The sequence below is a fragment of the Anthonomus grandis genome, chromosome 1, assembly GCF_022605725.1.
Source record: "Anthonomus grandis grandis chromosome 1, icAntGran1.3, whole genome shotgun sequence".
Classification (NCBI taxonomy): Eukaryota; Metazoa; Arthropoda; class Insecta; order Coleoptera; family Curculionidae; genus Anthonomus; species Anthonomus grandis.
In genome coordinates, this window is record NC_065546.1 from 32,993,991 (window position 1) to 33,012,751 (window position 18,761).

The following is an 18,761-nucleotide window of genomic DNA, read 5'->3' on the forward strand; positions in this document are numbered from 1 at the left end:
AGTCCATTCTGAAGTGGAGTCAATATTATATTGAAAAGTTAGTAGGGGAAGTCTTTTCTCTACAAATAAAATGCTAATCAATGCTAATCCTCTAATTTCAGGAGTGATGCAACAATAACCTAGGTTATTGTAATGTAACCAATAATTCTAAGTTATTGTTTAGAATTTGTGTGTGTGTTAAGTAACTCTAGTCTGATGATGACAAGAACACTTGCCGAAATGAATAAAAGTAATATTTTCCTCTTGTGCCTTTTTGTTTGCTTGTTGCTTGTTGCTTTTTGCTCGGTATTTAACTGACAATATTTTGTTTTTAAAACTTTTGGGATTAGCGGATTTGCCGATAATAGGCAACTCTCTTTTTTCTGTTTCAGACATGTTTGCCGCGACCAACACATTTTGTTTTATTTCAACATTTTTTGTAAAAATAAGTACCCAAACTAACTAAAATCAATACAAATTGAAAATTACATAAACCATAAAGGTTGCAACACTACAAATCATTTAAACAAGTTTAAGTATGTGGGTATCACAAAATGTTCTTTAAATCTCTTTTAAAGCTTGTAAGCTTCGAGTCAAAAAAAATTGTCTGATCAGCCAAACTATTAGCATTAGAAACCAAACGTGAAATGAGCTTATTAACACCATAGCTAGTCTGATGGACAGAACTCTTCTGCAAAAATATCTTCTGCACTCTTTCTATTTGCTAGACGTAACAGTGATATGAAGGAGACCATCCAATAAAACAGTATTCCAAAATGGGACGTACAAGAGAACAGTATAACCTGTTTTTAATTTTCTGACTTAAATTTATCAGGAAAATGCAAAAAATTATAGGACCACAATGGGAACCCTGGGGCACCCCAGAAGCAACTTTTATCTAATCAGAAAGAGACCCTTTCATTTTCACCACCTGGGTCCTACCTGCTATACAGATCGTGTTATCGTCAGCTACGTATTACCCAAAATAATGGCAACACCAGAATTTTTCGTTTTTATTATTTGAACCGGGAGTCAGCAGACGTTACTTTGCTGTGTTATTGCACGTTGCATTAATAATTTTTGAGCGTTATTTTCGTGCTTTTTTCACTATGACTGTTTATACCCCTTCCGAAAGAGTTCAACTAATTAAATGGTTTTATGGAGGCAATTCGGCAGTACAATGTAGAGATTTGTTTTCAGTGACATTTGAGAATAGACCGATTCTTTGTGCAAAAATGGTTTTAAATGTGGTTGCAAATTTTCAGACATCTTTTTGTCTTCAAGATTGTAAAAAATATCACACAAAACGTCAAGAACCACCTGTTGAAGTGGTCCAGGATATAGAACGGCGGGAAAAAAATGGTTTGCAGTACCCTAGAACTTGATTCGACACGGTCCACTAGAAGTGTTGGAGAGGAACTGGGAATAAGCAATAAAACTGTTGCTCGTATCTGGAAAAAATATGGGTACAAATGTTTCAAGTATTCAAAAATTCATTAGGAAAAACTCAAGGAAATATTTCCTGAAGACCAGTGGCGAAAAATGGAATTTTGTGAAACCATAATGGAAAAGGCAAATGAAAACGAAAATTTTTTAAAAAATATTTTGTTTTCTGATGAATCTTCTTTTCCATTACATGGCAATCACAATCCTTCCATTGTTGGTTATTGGTCTCAGGAAAACGAGAACAGAAGTTTTCAGTTTCGTACCCAGTATCCTCAGAAATTGAATGTTTGGCCAGGTATTTTGGGCGACAACGTTATAGAGCCATTTTTTATTGATGGCACTTTAAACGCCCAAAAGTACCTTGAGTTGCTGCAAAACCAAGTTCTTCCTGCCATTCAAATCCTACCTGATGTAGACCTGGAATCGGTTTATTTTCAGCAAGATGGCTGTCCTGCTCATAACGCGGCTAGGATAAAAGAATTTTTAACAAATACTTTTCCTAACCGCCTTATTAGTGGGACTGGCGATATTCAATGGCCTCCTAGATCTCCAGATTTGTCTCTAAATGACTTTTATCTGTGAGGTTACCTTAAGCAGACCATTTACAAGCATGAATTTAGTAGGCCAACAAATTTAGAGGAGTTGCGAAATAAAATTGTCGAAGGTGCCAGTTCCATTTTACTTGAAACTCTTTTGGAGGTGCGAAATAGCTTTTACACTAGGTTAAGTTTTTGTTTAGCGAAACAAGGCGGTTTATTTATCAGAGTTGAAATTTAATTTTTTATTAGAATAACGCTTTAATATTCATTATGCAAAACACAGCATTTTAAACATTTTAAGATTACAATTCTATGCAGGTTTTACACATTGTCATGTCTGTAAAACCCGCATTAGAATAAATATTTTAAAAATGCCTGGATTTTTGCGTAATATTTTGGGACATTTTGTCGCCAAACGACGCAGCTCCCACAAAAGTCAGATGTTTACTAATCCCGTCCTCGGGCCGGCCGGGGCGGTGCTCTGTCGCAGGCACTCGTACACGCGCGACGTTGCAAAATTTCGCCTCTATGCGGTTTCCTATAAGTAAGGAACGAAAACACGATCTGTATAACCATATATCCAGGAAAGAAAAGGATCCATCTCAATGGACTCAAAAACCTTCTCCAGTGTCAAGTGAATTTTGCTTAAATCTACTGACATTTGAATTGCAAGTTGACAACACATCCCCCATATCATGCACATAAACGGAAGAGAAATACTCAGCAAACAAAGTAGCTACACTTTCTGGGCTGTCCCCAGCTCTATCTGTTTAATAAGCTATTTTCGAGGAAAATCACTGCTTTTCTTCTTACGAGGTTGTCATACAAGTTATTTTCAACTTTATTTATAAGTTGTTGATGATAGGTCTTATGTAACTGCTCACATTTCTTAATTAATTTCTGGAGTTCAGAACTAAACCACACTGGAGTAGATGTGCGATACCTCTTGAATGGAATAAATGTATCAATTTACATATAAAGGATCTCATAAAACTGATCAACCATTTCTTCAACAAATCTTTCCAGAAATATTTTAAAAAAATTACGGCGGATTCCCGAAAAGTCCGATTTAAATACCCATTCAAATCTAAATAATCAGTCCGCAATCCACTGTAGAGGTTTAATGAATTATTCATGAAGAATTTAATAGAGGTTGGAAGTCTGGAAGACTTATTTATGTATGAAATAAACCTTAGTGTGACAATACACACTAAGGTTGTGTGTTTTGTCACACTAGTGAAGTGACATTACTATAAAAGACTTATTATCTATGATCTAAAAGGAAATGATTATCTTAAAGAACCATAAAATATATCTTACCCTTGATGAGGCAGTCTGGTGAAGATTTTCCATAAAAACCGACTTAAATAAATCAAACCGTTACTTTACATTCATAACTTCTTTCCAGATATTCGACTGTTTTCTAAAAATGCGTGCGGACCCTCTATACCACCTGGGCTATCCCGAAGGAAACACTTTAAAATTCAGTCCGTATTTGTGCGTCGTTTATCGCGCTTCGATGCATTCGCCTCCACCGCAATCCCCTGCGATAGCCCCCCAACTGACTTGCAGCGTCACCTATATTTCACTCAGGAGGGCCTTTAAAGTGATTATAAGCTGTTTGAAAGTGGAAAAAGGTTAGATCGGAGAATCTACTTTTAAAATGATTTTATTGGTATTTTACAAATTTTAGATTGGGAAGTGTTAAATCTGGTCCTCACCGGGATAGCCAAGGGCCTGCAAAACAAATCATTAGTATTGGGCAAAGGGAATAGCGAACTCGATTTGCTAGTAAGCATGCTATGCTCCATGGTAAGTACACCACTAACTTACTCACGTTATTTCGCACAAGTGCTTTTAGGTTTCTGATAAAAGTCTGAACTTACCCGAGTCTTTAAGTGTAAAGATCAGCAAGGCGGATTTTCATTCAATAGTTTCGTTAGTTTTGGTTAATTTGGCCTCTTACCACTCTTACTTGGATAACATGAGCCAAACCAAGATGATCAGGTGTATCATGAAGTGCATCCAAAGCGCTCCGAAAAGTTCCAAGCCCTGTATATCGGCGTTGACGATTTGCACTCTAGAGATGAAGGATGCCATGGTGAAAACCTTACCCGAGGTTTTATTGGCTTTGACGAAGATGTCTCCTACTAATCACGTTGCTGTTCCCGTTTTGGAGTTTCTGTCTAGTAAGTAACCCTTTACGAGTAAGTAAAGTATACGCTTTGATATATTCAACATGAATATGAACATTTAAAAAAATATAAAATACACTATCGGACAAAAGTAGAGCAACACTTCCAGAAATATTTGCAAATACCGATTTTAAAATTATAAATACATGATAATGTAAACAAATCCACTAAGTTTTAAAACTACAAAGTAGGCTATGATTATCAATGTCAACAAAAATTTTCGCAATCAAAACAAATGATTTTATTTTGACGTTTAAGTTTAAATGCATAGTAACGCGTCAAAAGTAAAGCAACATTCAAATAATTTGTTCAAAAGAAGGGTTTTAGCAAAAGTAAAGGGATAAAATAATTGTGTAAGGTGATTTTTATGTTTTTTTGAACATTTCTGTGTAAGATTAATCAAGCTGAGAGGAATTCCAATTTCAAAAGACTTGAAGCAAAGAGTGAATGGATTCATGGAAGGTAACAAACAAGCCGATATTTCAAGACAGTTTGAGTTACCCCGGTACACTGTGTCCAAAATAATATCATCGTATAATGAGAGGAGACATTTAGAGAAGTTGCCAAAATCGGGAAGGCCAAGGAAAACATCAGTAATGACTGACAGACGCATCAAAAAGGATTTCCCAAAATGATCCTGAAGTTCGCACCTCGAATTATTGCCGAAATTCCAGATATTACGGTTGGTATATGAACAGTACAAAGAAGGTTAGTAGACGCAAAGTTATTTAGTAGACGTCCACCAGCTAAAAAGCCGTTATTTTCAATAAGAAATAGAGCACCAAGGTTGGCATTTGCACGCCGGCATTTAAACTAAACCGTCAATGACTGGAAAAAAGTTCTATTCAGTGCTGAAACGCGCTACAAAATATTCAATTCTGATGGAATGAGGCGTGTGAGGCGACCAATCAATACAAGGGTTAATCCTAAATACGTAACACCTACAATTAAGCATGGTAAAGGGGTGTTTGTCATGGAATGGGGTAGGCCCTATGCACTTTATTAATGATACGATGGACCGATTTGTTTATAGGGATATCATGCAGAATGTTATGCTTCCTTATGCAGAATGGGAAATGCCATTGCGTTTAGTTTTTCAACAGGACAACGATCCAAAACATTCTTCACAAGTTGTTCAACAGTGGTTTCGGGAAAATAATGTTCGTGTTTTACAGTGGCCAGCACAATCCCCAGATCTTAACCCCATTGAGAATCTCTGGGAAGAAGTAGAACATCGTATTCGTACCCAAATGTTTCCAAATAAACAATCTTTAATAAATAAAATTAGTGAAGTTTGGACAAGTCTTCCCGAAAATGTCATTAAGAAGTTGATTGCTTCAAGGCCGCACCGTTGTCAGCAAGTAATTAATAATAATGGATATTCTATCAATTACTAATGTATTATTTTCAATTGTTTTTGTTGTTAAATGTGTTAAATATTTTTTGTTGAACTAAAGTAAAATAAAATACTGTTAAATACAATTTGTTGCTCTACTTTTGTCGCCCCTATTCTTATCAATTTTTATAATCATTAATATTTACGGTTCTTAATTCACTAATGATTAAAAGTGCACCAAAATGTACTGAAATATTACTTTCAGTGTAAGGATAGTGTGACATTAAGCTTAGCCAAAAATCACAACCCAATATTTTTTTTTATTCAAACATGAATAAAATTGAACTTTGTTGCTCTACTTTTGTCCGATAGTGTATATAAATAAGTTTTTTTCTGGTTACAAAAATATTATACCGGGTGATACGAAGAAAAGAGGGAACACTTAATAACTTTTTTACTTTTATGTACTTTTACTTACTGTATTTTCTACTTTTTGTTTTATACTCATAGAAAAAATATTTTTTTAAATTTTAAAATAGGGTGCCATAAATGCGTTCAAAGTTTTAATTTTGAATTAAGTAATCACGGAAAAATAGTTTTCATTGCATTTTATGACTTAATCTTTTACACGCCTATTTAAACTCTTCAAACCAATAATTTTGACATTTACATTATTTTTTTAAATACCACATTATTGGGAACAACCACTTTTGAAATGCGATTTCTTTCTCACAATAATTTGATATGATAATTTTTTAAATCGGTTGATAAATAAGCCCATAAGAAGAAAAAAACTAACTTACAAAAATAAATGAACAGGAAGCATTGTAATGACACTCCTGCATATTTGTTTCAATATCATAATACTACATATTTTCTTTTAACATTTATCTAACATAGCATAGGTACACACAAACGGTAAACAAACAGAAAAAATAAAACTGTTTACATGTATGGTTTGAAACGATCACCTTCTTGTCGAATGAAAGTACGTATGTGCGGGAATATAGCGTACAGTATATCAACTTTTTCTTAATTGGTGAACATTTTAAATATTAGTAAATTTATTTAAATAACAAATAATAATTGCGCTTAACAAGGTGTCATGTATTATGTCAATTGAAAAATAAATGAAGAACGCGTCAAAACGCAACCATTCAAGAAATTAAAGCCTTCTATGCTATTTTTAGTCATAGCCGATTTTACACGTGTCAAGCAGCTAAAGCAAGTTACTAAATTTAGTTACTTGTATGGTGTAAACAACTTGATTTAGTACTTGCGCAAGTACCTAATTTAGTAAGATGTTTAGTGAAGTAAATAGAAACAACTTCTATTTACTTGAGCAAGTTGTCTCCCCACCTTTGCTTTTTAGAAACTAAAAATACCGCCGACTAAACAAGTGTAGACGGGTTTTTTAGTCGAGTTCATAAGTACAGACTGCGACGTTGATTTTTCTTTTATTTGTGGCGTGTTTTAAAAATGTCTCGTTGGAGTGAAGAAACAACAATAAAATTTGTAGAAGAGTATCGAGAAAGGCGATGCGGGACTCGGCGTATAAGGAAATTGAGGAGATCATGGGAATAGAAGGATTCGGAGTGCCTGATCAAGAACAAAATACGGGCGTTGAGGTCAACTTATTCTCAAGAAAAAAAGAAAATAAGGGACTCTATGAAGTCAGGAGCAGGATCGGAGGATATTTATGTCCCCAGTGTAAAATGGTTTTAGGAAATTGACACATTTTTACGTAACGTAGAGGATAATAAGAGGCCTACGCAGGATAATTTCAATGTAAGTGTATTGTAGTAGTGTTCATATTATAAGTAATTAATCCAATATACGTGTTTTCCTGTCCCGTAACCCGTAAGTATCAATTTGTTTATATAAAACCCTATAGAAAAATAATAGAAAATCATTTCCTTAAACTCTCTTATCATAAGAAAACACGTATACCGAACAATAATTTCCATATTATATTATTTATATTAAAGTACAGTCAAAATATCATCCGTTGCTGTCATGGCAGCTCATAAAGTACTGGCAGAGTCGATCTCGTAGTTCTCTTGCATAATATTCGCAAATAATTGTGTATTGCGCAATAGGCTTTAATAATTTTGTCCACAGTTTCTGATAAGCATGCCATAGGCTTTTCAAAAATGCGAAATCTGTTAAGCAGAATTCCGAAAGCATTTTTTACTATTCGTCTTGCCCGCGAAAGGCGGTAATTGAATATTTTCTGATTTTCCGAAAGTGCTACTTTTGAATACGGTTTCATCAAATACGTTTTCAGTGCAAATGCATCGTCACCTACAATGAAACCACCATGTGGTAATAAACTATTCTTTAGGGCTTCAAATAGAGACGATTGTTGGAAAACTCCACCATCGGATTGTCTTTCAGGACATCCAACATTTATATAGGAAAAACAATAGTTGCCATCTACCAGAGCTAATAAAATAATGCTGTTAGTACCTTTATAATTAAAGAATTCACTGCCACAATTTGCCGGTGCATGAATCGTCACATGTTTCCCATCAATCGCACTGTAACATTTGGGGAAATTCCACTTCAAACGAAATCCCTTCTCAATAACGTTCCATTCTTCTTGGGACTCTGGCACCTAAAATAATATGAAATTTACTGCTGGTTGTATTATCAGTATTACCTACAAGTATTTGAGTTTGGCTAATACGGTACAAATATTTTTTTCTATTTCAGATACAACGCGAAGAAGAAGTTAATGAACAAAAACGAGAAAATGAAGAAAAAATAATGGCTGCAAGAAACGAAACGTCTCAGGTAGTACCGCAGAAAAAAAGTAGAACTACGTCAAAATTGAGGCAAGTTACTGCAGTAGTTAACGACCTAAAAAAAATAAGCGAAACTATGACACATGAACCTGCCAATGAGCATGAATACATAGATTTTGGTCGCAGTGTTGCTGCACAATTAATGACGTTAACTCCTCTTTCCGCCATACAAGCACAGGAACGCATTTAGTCTGTTCTGACAAGTTTTAAACTACAAGACCTCCAGGCCCAGAGTAATCAGTACGACACATATGCAGTAGTGCTCACGCCTCATCTTCCATCTATACACCACTGCAGTCGCCTACATATTCCGACATGCATTCTTCGCATAGCGATGGATTCACAAATATAACTCGTGCAGAATCAGTTGCCGATGATATTGTACGATCACAGATAATAGCAAAAGCTTTTTCCAACATTTAACATGTTTTGTTCATCAACAACTTTTTCGTAATAAAAATATTTAAAAATAATACCTTTATATATTCTTTCAGACTTTCATAAATAGCATCACACACCTCGGGTATAAATTTGGAGATTGCAGGTGTTGACACACGAAATAACCTCTGCAAAGTTCTATAACTATTTCATGTGGCTAAATAAGACAATATATCAAAATGTTCTTTAGACATCCTCAGCCAATTTGTATATTCTGGTAAGTCTTCAGCTGCTAATTCTCTTATTAAAGTAGATGAAGTACCATATATTTCACCTCGACTTAGCCATTTTCTCACCCAGCAACGTTTCTTTTTGATTTTGTTCATTTCTTCTGCAAGTATTTCGGATAACTCGCCACATTCCGCACTGTTGCACGCGTAACTTTTCCGGCCATGTTTTATCAACACTAAACAACGAATCATGTAAACGCTCACAAAAACAAAAGGACTAAATTTTAGCTACTTGCTTTAGCTACTTGACATGTGCAAATTCGGCAAAATGTGTTTATTGATGTGACTTAGTTTTTGTTTCCTTATGGACTTATTTATCAAGCGATTTAAAAGATAATCATATCAAATTATTGGGAAAAAGAAACCGCATTTTAAAAGTGGTTGTTCCCAATAATGTGGTATTTAAAAAAATAAAGTAAATGCCAAAATTAATGGTTTGAAGAGTTTAAATAGGCTTGTAAAAGATTAAGTCATAAAATGCAATGACAATTTTTTTTTTCGTCATTACTTAAATAAAAATTAAAACTTTGAACGCATTTATGGCACCCTATTTTAAAATTTAAAAAAAAATTCTATGAGTATAAAACAAAAAGTACAAAATAGAGTATCATTGTTTTCAGAATATTATTTTTTATCGAAATACGTAATAATATACCCAGTGTCCGATTTAAAATAAGGAAGTTAGTGTCATTTCCTGTTAAACCGGAAGTGACAGAAGACAATAGAATATGTCAAAAAAAGCTCTTATAACTATTTTATCGATATACCGAATTTCATTTGTTTATCTTGAAAAGTAATAAAGTTATTTAGTGTTCCCTTTTTTGTGTCACCCGGTATATTGCAGTGCTAAAACTCATTTAGATTTACTATACTAATAATAATTGCTTTAACGATCATGAAGTTGAGTCGTCTTCTGAATCTCAATCGTCAGAACCAGTTCAACAGGAAATGCGTGAAGAAGAACTAAAGCAAACAGCTGCAATATATTTATTAGTCACCTGTAACTAAAATACTAAATAAAAATACTAAAGTATTAAAGAAAATGATAGACCACAATTATTGTCATTGCTTCTTGATTCGGCAAAGTTGGATAGAAGCGTCAGTACGATTAAAGAACTTGAAAGGTATATACAAGCAGTTGAAAGAAAAGATTGAAGATGACAAAATACATAGGGTTACTATTCTTGAACGAATGATGTCTGTTGTGTTCTTTTTGGCCGACAAAAATTTATAGTTTAGGGGAAGCTTTGGATGTGAAATGCTTTGCACTCCGAATAGTGAAAATTTTTTGAATATATACAGGGTGTCCCATAAATAATGCTAAATAATTTAAATGCAAATACCTTTTAAAAAAAAATTGAGGTTAAGTTAAATTTTTCTAGAGCGAAAGTCAAAGAAAACCAAGATGCAGGGTGATAAACTAAACGTAATTTTTTTTTAAATTTTGGCCATAAATTTAGTATTGATTTTTCCTTTTTGACAAAATTTGGTCATCCGGTTTTTTTCTATGTGGCAAATCTTAAAATTAACCTTTTTTAAAATTATGTCACAGAGTGCCACCAGCAACATTTTATGCATTGTTCAAATAGTTTTGCTTAAAAAAGGTACACTTCAAAAATCTCGCTACGATTCACTCTTTTAGAGATATTTACATTTAAAGTTTTCAGTGTGCTCAAGATAAAATTTTATTTTTCTACTTCAGTTCAAAATATTTGTTAAATAGGCTGTGCCTGATAAGATGAATTATTATAAATGCCATTGTCACTGTCAGGATTTATGTTCTTGTCACTTACTTTGATGAGTGGTTATAAAAATTGAGACTCGCACATTTAGTAACCTTATCTATTACCTTTTATTGTTAGTTTTTTTATTTATTGATGCTTATTGAGTATAACGTGGAAGTCGAAGACCTTGGCCCGTACGAAGACAGGCTTAATTTAATCCATTAAATTTTTGCATATACATGAAATTCATGGGAAAAATATAATTTCGAAATTAGCAATTATTTTTTAATATTTAGCGATTTTTCAGTAAGTAATTTTAAAATGTATTGAGACAAATGAAGGTGATGCCTATCATTTACTGGAAAATATTCATAATTTTTATTTTAAATTTATGTTTTGTATTTTATTATTCATTCGAATTCTAATAAGGCAATTTAAATAATTTATGAATGTTTTTTTTTGAATGCTGAAAAATCCTAAAAATCGTCAAAAACCATAAAAAAATCCATCAAAAAAATATAAAAAAAAATCAAAATGTTGCTGGTGGCGCCCTTTATGATAACATTTAAAAAAAGGTTAATTTTAAGAACTGCGATATAAAAAATCATTGTCCAAATTTTGCTTAAAACGAAAACTGATGCTAAATTTTTGGTCAATATTCAAAAAAATTACACTAAGTTTATCACTTTCAGACTAGGAAAACTTAACCTCATTCTTTCTTTAAAACGAATCTGTTGTTAAATTATTTACCAGTATTTATGGGACACCCTGTATAGTTTAACTACTTAGAAAATTTGAACTTGTCTGCAAGTCGGTGTATTGTCATTAAGAGACTAATATTTATTATTTTAACTGATCCAAAACGAGTTTACTGAGTTACTTGGAAATGAAGTGCGAAACTAAATTTTAAGTCTGGTTAAATCATCCAAATATTAATACGATCTTATTATAATACGATCCTATTGAATTGCATATCCAATGTTAGTCACGAGGAATAATTATCTTTGACATTGCGCTTATTGTAAAATTTTGCGCTTATTGACATTGTGCTTATTATTTGAAGTTCACGTAAGAGAATATTTCGTAGCTTACAAGCCGGTAACAGTTTAATGGCAGTAGGGAGAGCATTACAGAGTTTGGGACGATAGAAGGAAACCCCACACTTAACCTTTTGTATCTTATGAAAATCTGTATATACAGGGTGTCCCAAAAATCAAATCATCAAAAATCATCAATCAATCAAAAATCATTGCCCGATCAACATGGTTTTATGGAACGAAGAGCATGTATCACTAATTTATGTTGTCTTTCCGAATACATATGTCAAGCCCTAAACAACAGAAGTCAGGTGGATGTTCTGTACATGGATTTTTAGAAGGTTTTCGATCAAGTAGATATCACTATTTTATTGATAAAACTTTATTATCTGGGTTTCTTTGAAAATATATTATAATTATTTTCTTCGTACCTTCTAGACCGAATGTAGTTTGTCGACATCGACGGTTTTCGCTCCAATCAATACATCATAAGATCTGGTGTTCCACAGGGTGCAAACTTGGGAACGCTTCTTTTTTTGGTGTTTATCAATGACCTTGCACTGACTATTTTATGTCTTAAACTGCTTTTTGCAGACGATTTAAAAATTTATAGAAAAATAGAAACCATATCTGATTGCGAACTGCTTCAATCTGAACTAAATAATATATATGACTGGTGTCGGAATAACAGACTTTTTCTTAATGTGTCAAAGTGTTTTCAGGTAACTCTTTGTAGAAACAAAAATTTTATTCAGCATAATTATTATGAAATACAAAATTTTCCTTTCACTAGGTGTCTTAAAATTAAAGATTTGGGTGTTACTTTTGACCAAAATGTCAACTTTAAAAAATCATATCCATAATAAAGTTGTAGCAGCATCCAGATCTCTGGGTTTTATAATTAGAAATTGTCGCAATTTTGATGAAGTTAGGGTGGTGCAGTTCTTATACTGATCATTTGTTCGCTCCAAGCTTGAGTACGCTTCAAATATATGGCAACCAGTATATCAGGTGGAGATTGATAAAATTGAGTCAATTCAGCGTAGATTTTAAACATATTTAATGTACAAGACCGATGGTGTTTATCCAGCAAGAGGAACATGTCAAGATATAATGCTTGCACGTTTTAACATGAAAGCCTTAGCCGACCGCCGCCGCCGTGTGGTAGCGGCCGTGGTCTTTTTATATAAGTTAGTTAATTATAAAATCGACTGTAGCTCATTGTTAAATCAAATTTACTTTGTTGTTTCCAGATTAAACTCTAGAAACTCTCGAACATTTCAGTGTAATAGAGCAATAAATAACATTTTTATAAGGTCGCTGATTTATTATATGTGTAACTTATTTAATACTCTTTGTAACCACAACTTGGACCTCTTTGTTGCTTCAATGTCTTTCTTAGTAGGATTTTTTAATCAATAATCTTAAATCTTGAATTTCTCTTAGAGATTTTGTAGGTAGGTAATGCTTTGAGTAAATGTATGTTTTCTAAAATTTTTATTAACTTACAAGCCTCTTCCATAACTTTTCCTTTAGCTTAATATTATATTGTATTATTTAATTTTAAACCTTAAACCTGTTGTACACAATTCTTTCTGTATTTCCTGTAAGTGGGTGACTGTTGGAAATAAAAGCCTTATTATTATTATTATTATTATTATTATTATTATTATTATTATTATTATTATTATTATTAAAAGCCTTATTATTAAAATCAACGATAAGCCGAAAACTGGCAATAGACCAGGTGCTCAGGGATTTAAAAAAAAATATTTAGAAAAATCTATCTTGAGTACTTGTAAAATTATAGGCATTCATAGAAAACCGAAAAAAAATTACACCTATTGTCTTTTTAGTACTGTGCTTACCAATTTTTGAATTTCTTAAGATTTTTTTTTTTAAGATAACCCTGAAAAACACTTCGATAAATTACCAAACTAAATTCAAGCACAATTGTTCACATTTTTAAGAAATTATCAGATTTTTGCTGTGTTGAAAATTGTGCCTTTTGACCATCATTTTCTATGAATGCCTATAATTTTAAAAGTACTCAAGATAGATTTTTTTTAATATTTTTTTTAATCCCTGTGCACCTGGTCTATTGCTCGTTTTCGGCCTATATTGATTTTTGGGACTCCGTTTATATGTTCTCTGTTTCTGGTAAAATGAACATGTAATTTTTGTGTGTGGAGTAATCACTAATATCTTGTTTAGTATGTACCAAACTGTGTAATATATAAATACTAAGTACATTTAAATTTTAAGATTTATGTACATGTTTTTACAATCTTCTCTGTAATGCAATCTACCCATCACTCTTACAGCTTTTGTTGTATACTAAAAATTCTTTTCATATGTGGAGAATGCCCCTCGGCTAGTATTGCATATGAGATCCTAGACTCCACGAAAGCATAATAGACCACCAGGTCACATAAAGCATACACATATGAGGTCAACTTTCCACAGCGCTTTTCTATGTGATTGGTCCAAGTTAGCCTACTATCTATATGCACTCCCAGAAAACGAACATATTCAGAATTATTTAGACCTTCCAAATCTCTCATTGAAAAATAAAGTTTTTCTATTTTAGAATCGTTTTATGTCATTTGGTTACAATTAAACCATTTTGTGACCAATGATTGTGTCTTCTCCATAGCCTCCACATTGTGTATTTCTGACAAGGCCGTCTTTAATACTGTAGTGTCATCCGGAAAAAATTACAAAACTTTGATCCGGATCAGAACTAAGGTTGGGTTATATTATACTTAGTTATATATCAGTGTTTTGGTCTTATTAGTATATTATGCGTTAGACAACCGATTCTCTCAAATATCAAAATTTAATGATACATGGTCCCAAAGAGAGATTGTCAAATTTAGGAATTTTGTCCGTTTACAATAAAATTGATTAGGACTTAAATAATTTAGACGTAATAAAAAATGGGCAAGTCTAAAACGAGGAAGATTGCATGTTAAATATTTTGCTTAAGCTGAGACCTATTTCCATAAAGTTTAGTTAAATATTATATTTTAGTATAATGTACAAAATTTATTAGAATGGAAAAAGTGCAATAAATATTTTTATACTTCATTAGAAGCAAAACTTTTTAATCTTTTTTGAGCTTGCCACCGACAATTTTTTTTTCACTACCAGCGAAATTTTTAAAATGTAATAAATAAAATAACATAATAATTAAACATAACGTATAATAACGTAATAATAACCCCAGGAAGAGCACGCCATCACGAAAACTGGCACCACCTTAAAAAACTTGCCAAGTGGTGGTCGTTGAATGTGAAATTAAATGTGGTAATCATAGTCCCAAATGCAAAATATAAAAATCAAAACTTATTAAACAATACTTTTCATGATATTATTCGTGTTTATGTTCATTAGTAGTAGAGGGTAGAGAAGAGAAGTATACAAAAAATATTGGTATGTTGAAAATTTTAAAATGCTAGTGAATGCGCTTGCGTTTACTTTAAGTACAAAACAATTACAATCTAAGTGTTATATCAAAATGGTAATGGCAAAATAAGGTTTTTTTTTAATTTCCATATTAACTTCATATTTTAAATTGATTCTCGCACCAATATATTGAGAACATTTCTCTCAGCATCTAAGAAATATTTTTACATAATAAAAAACACTTTTAAATATTATTTAGCAGCTTAATTTAGGTGTTAAGCAAAGAACAGAGCATATACGATATGCATTACTTCTTTATATGTTGGTTTACCATAAAAAAATTGGAATTGAATTGGCAATTCTTATAGCGATAACCCAGCTCCCAGCCCTTTTTACGAACTTCGTAGCGGACGAATACATCCGTGTCTTCGCCGTGGCCTTGCCCTTCAGCAATCCCTTCAAATTCAACCACTACATCGTCTCATTGGCACACCACGTTATAGCGGTTTGGTTTTTAAAGTGTCGCCTCACTTTTAGAAGGGATTTCGTCAGATTCATCATTAACGTGAGTCCGGCCTCCGGTTATAACGAAGCAATACGGTCCTAATAAACGTTATTTGTAGGGCTTAAAAACGAACCTTCAGCCACCGTTCGATCAAACCAGACCCTCTGAGGAATCCCTTTATTCGAAACTAGATTTTGCCAGTTTAAATCATGACAGTTCCGACCGGAAACGTTCGTCAAGTTTAACAGAACAAGGTAAGCTCTTAAGATGTGGTTTTTAGCAACAGTTTATAAGTTAAAGTAGGTTCTAGAAGAAGAGACGATAGTGCGGTGGCGGTCCGCATGGATAAGGGCCTAATGAAGAGAAGCCAGGCGGCAAATAAATTAATTTGCAACTTTTATGAGGAATTAAACGAGACTTGTATCGATTTGATGGCCAGATATGCATTTTCTCCTTGCAGTGCCCTACCAAAAAGGTAAGAACCATTTTTCTTTATCGATAATTCCTGTTAAAACATTAAAAATTAGGTTGCCTGGAGCGGAATTTTTACTAGACGGAGGCCAATCGATGACTTGGCTGGTAGGCAACAAACTGGTCACGGTGACCACCAGCGGTTGCTCCCAGAAAATCTTAAAGCAAGGCCTGTGCGATAAGTGTTGGAGCATGTGCAACACCAAAACCGATAAGAGACTCTTGACCGCCGGTAAAGCTGGAATCGTTGCTTTTACGTGTGTGTTATAGTTGCTTTAATTACCAACAGGTAGCAGCAGTAGTACAGAGCCCAGCAGACAAAACTCTAACGAAAAATCCAACAATTCGGTGGGGTCGCCGCAAGAAGAGTGTGCCAACAAGTTGGGCGAGGAGTCCGTAGCCGGTAAACTTCAAGAAATGTTTAAGACTACAGAAAAAAAAGAGGATAAATATACTTGTTCTTGTTGGTGCCAAGGGTGGGCAGAGATATTTATCAGAAGGCCCACAGGTAAATATTTTTCAAAAAAATTCTAAGCGCTTAAAACCATAATTTTAGGCGATATGTCTTGGGTAATGCGAATCCAGAATGATATAAGTCACTCGCATTACTTCACTGATTTTCCATTTAACGAATTATCAACGCTGTATATGCCCTCGTTGTACGACGAGCCTCAGAGACCTCTCTTAGTGAGGCAGGACACTTTTGACGATAATCACAGTAATTGTGAAGATGAGGCCGTTAGTGGGCAAGGTAATCCCTTAAAAAGTAAAGAATTTTCAAATAATTTTAAAATTACAGGTTCCCCCAAGCAAATCCCTTCCAGACAAAACTCTCAAGATAGTATCGAAGAGGAGAACGACGAGATCGTTTACGAAGACGGGACAAAAGCGAGAAATCCGGTGCGCAGAAGCAACTCAAGCCCCGAAATGTCAGCGGGTAATAAGTAGAACTGCGTTAAAAATTATTTGAATTAATAGTTTTAACTTTAAGGTTGGAAAAACCCTTTTCACAAACTCAGTTCGTCTTCAACATCCTCTGAAGGCGACAGTACCGACGACAAAAAGGGCAAAATGTATTCGAAAGATATGAGAGTCAGTTGTGAAGCGATTCCCGAAGAAATTGCAGGTATTTTTAATAAATAATTTGTTTTTTTTGTATGTAAATGAATGAATTGATTATAATTTGAAACATGTTTAAATTTTTTAGGTAGTCCACCCCAATCTGATTCCCAACAACCGTTGACTACTGCACCCCATCCCTCATTGTTAAGCTACCACAGTTTCCCGGGAGTCTCGTCAGAGGCGTCCCAGATCGCTCCGAAACAGTTCCAGACAGTGCCGCCCTCTCCCGCCCTCCAGAGCGATTCGTTTACTAGTCGTCCCACCACTTTACCGACCGCTTTTGGTTCTTTACAGCCGGTTACCGGAAAACCGCCCCAGAGTCCCACCCAAACCAGTCCCAGATTGGCCAGACACGTGAATAAAGGTTTGTTTGGTTTGATTTTTCTGTTCTAGGGAGCGATTTTATTATTAGAAGTAATAATAATTTGTTAATTTTTTTTGTTGGGTCAAAAAAAAATACTTTAGACGATCGATTTATATATTTTGGTCGACGATTATGCTTAGGACTCGAAATATAAATATCTAAAATATACACGAAAACACAAATGAAATTATACATTTTGAGATAATTACATTTTTGTAAAATATTTGGTGAGAGCACAGTGCCTCATTATTTATGCAGAAGTAGCATAAATATAGGGTGAGTCTTCCATTTTTTCTACATGTAACAAAGTGATAAACCAGGCTGTTTTTACCAATTTTAAGTGGACAAGTTCTGTATGGTCTCAAATACAATAGGTCGTAAAATTCGGAACAATGGTTTCGAGTTCATTTTTATGATAAACGGGTTGCCAGTGTCGTCCCGACTATGGATATTGATTTTAATTTTTAAGTTAAATAATTATCTGTTATGAAAAATTTATAAATAATGTTGGATTTTATCTATTATCTATCAGATAAAGATTTTTAGAAAAAGTATGGTTGCTAGGCATAACCTATATTTATTAAATTAACAAGAAACATTTCTTAAAAGCAGAAAAGCCTCATTATAAAACTATGGCAAATAAAATGAAATATAAAAATTTGATTAATACCGCAATTTGATTGTTTTTTAAATGTTTAAAAAATTTTAATACCAACCGATAAAAAATGCAACTCTCCAAACATATCTTGTCATTTATAAGAAAGGTACATAAATATAAGGATCTTTTAATTTATTAACCATATTTACATATATTACAATAAAAATATTTACGAAATATACAAAAAAAAAAACAATTTATAAATCACACATTTCATTACTCTCATCGCTTTCATCCGAATCAGACATTCTCACTGTTATAACTAAGGGTTCCACAGTTTCTTCTAGAAGATTATCGAGGGTCCACATCTTTTCTTCTTCTTTTATAGCATGATTCACAGCATTGCTCCAGTTTTCTTGGGTAACGTTATCCACTGCTGCTTTCAGAAGTTCTCTCACATCTTTCAATTTAAAGGTTTTATTATTTCTAGCCACAAATCCTTTTACTTGAACCCAAATTAACTCTATAGGATTTAATTCACATTTCTTTTTCGGTAAGCCAG

General features: G+C 33.4%; 1 protein-coding gene across 2 annotated transcripts in view; it reads left to right on the top strand.

Annotated features, from left to right (window-relative positions):
* LOC126736040 (tuberin) overlaps positions 1–18,761 on the top strand; it is a 69,592-nt gene that overhangs the window by 25,949 nt on the left and 24,882 nt on the right. The window contains exons 9-20 of one of the 2 annotated variants that reach the window (XM_050440247.1): positions 3,373–3,601; positions 3,658–3,776; positions 3,826–4,153; positions 15,508–15,704; positions 15,763–15,898; positions 15,948–16,119; positions 16,172–16,347; positions 16,405–16,623; positions 16,672–16,866; positions 16,915–17,052; positions 17,107–17,241; positions 17,323–17,601. In XM_050440247.1, the coding sequence (XP_050296204.1) occupies positions 3,373–3,601; positions 3,658–3,776; positions 3,826–4,153; positions 15,508–15,704; positions 15,763–15,898; positions 15,948–16,119; positions 16,172–16,347; positions 16,405–16,623; positions 16,672–16,866; positions 16,915–17,052; positions 17,107–17,241; positions 17,323–17,601 (2,323 nt within the window). Of the gene's footprint in view, positions 1–3,372; positions 3,602–3,657; positions 3,777–3,825; positions 4,154–15,507; positions 15,705–15,762; positions 15,899–15,947; positions 16,120–16,171; positions 16,348–16,404; positions 16,624–16,671; positions 17,053–17,106; positions 17,242–17,322; positions 17,602–18,761 lie in introns of both variants that reach the window. The other variant, XM_050440241.1, reaches the window with a different exon arrangement.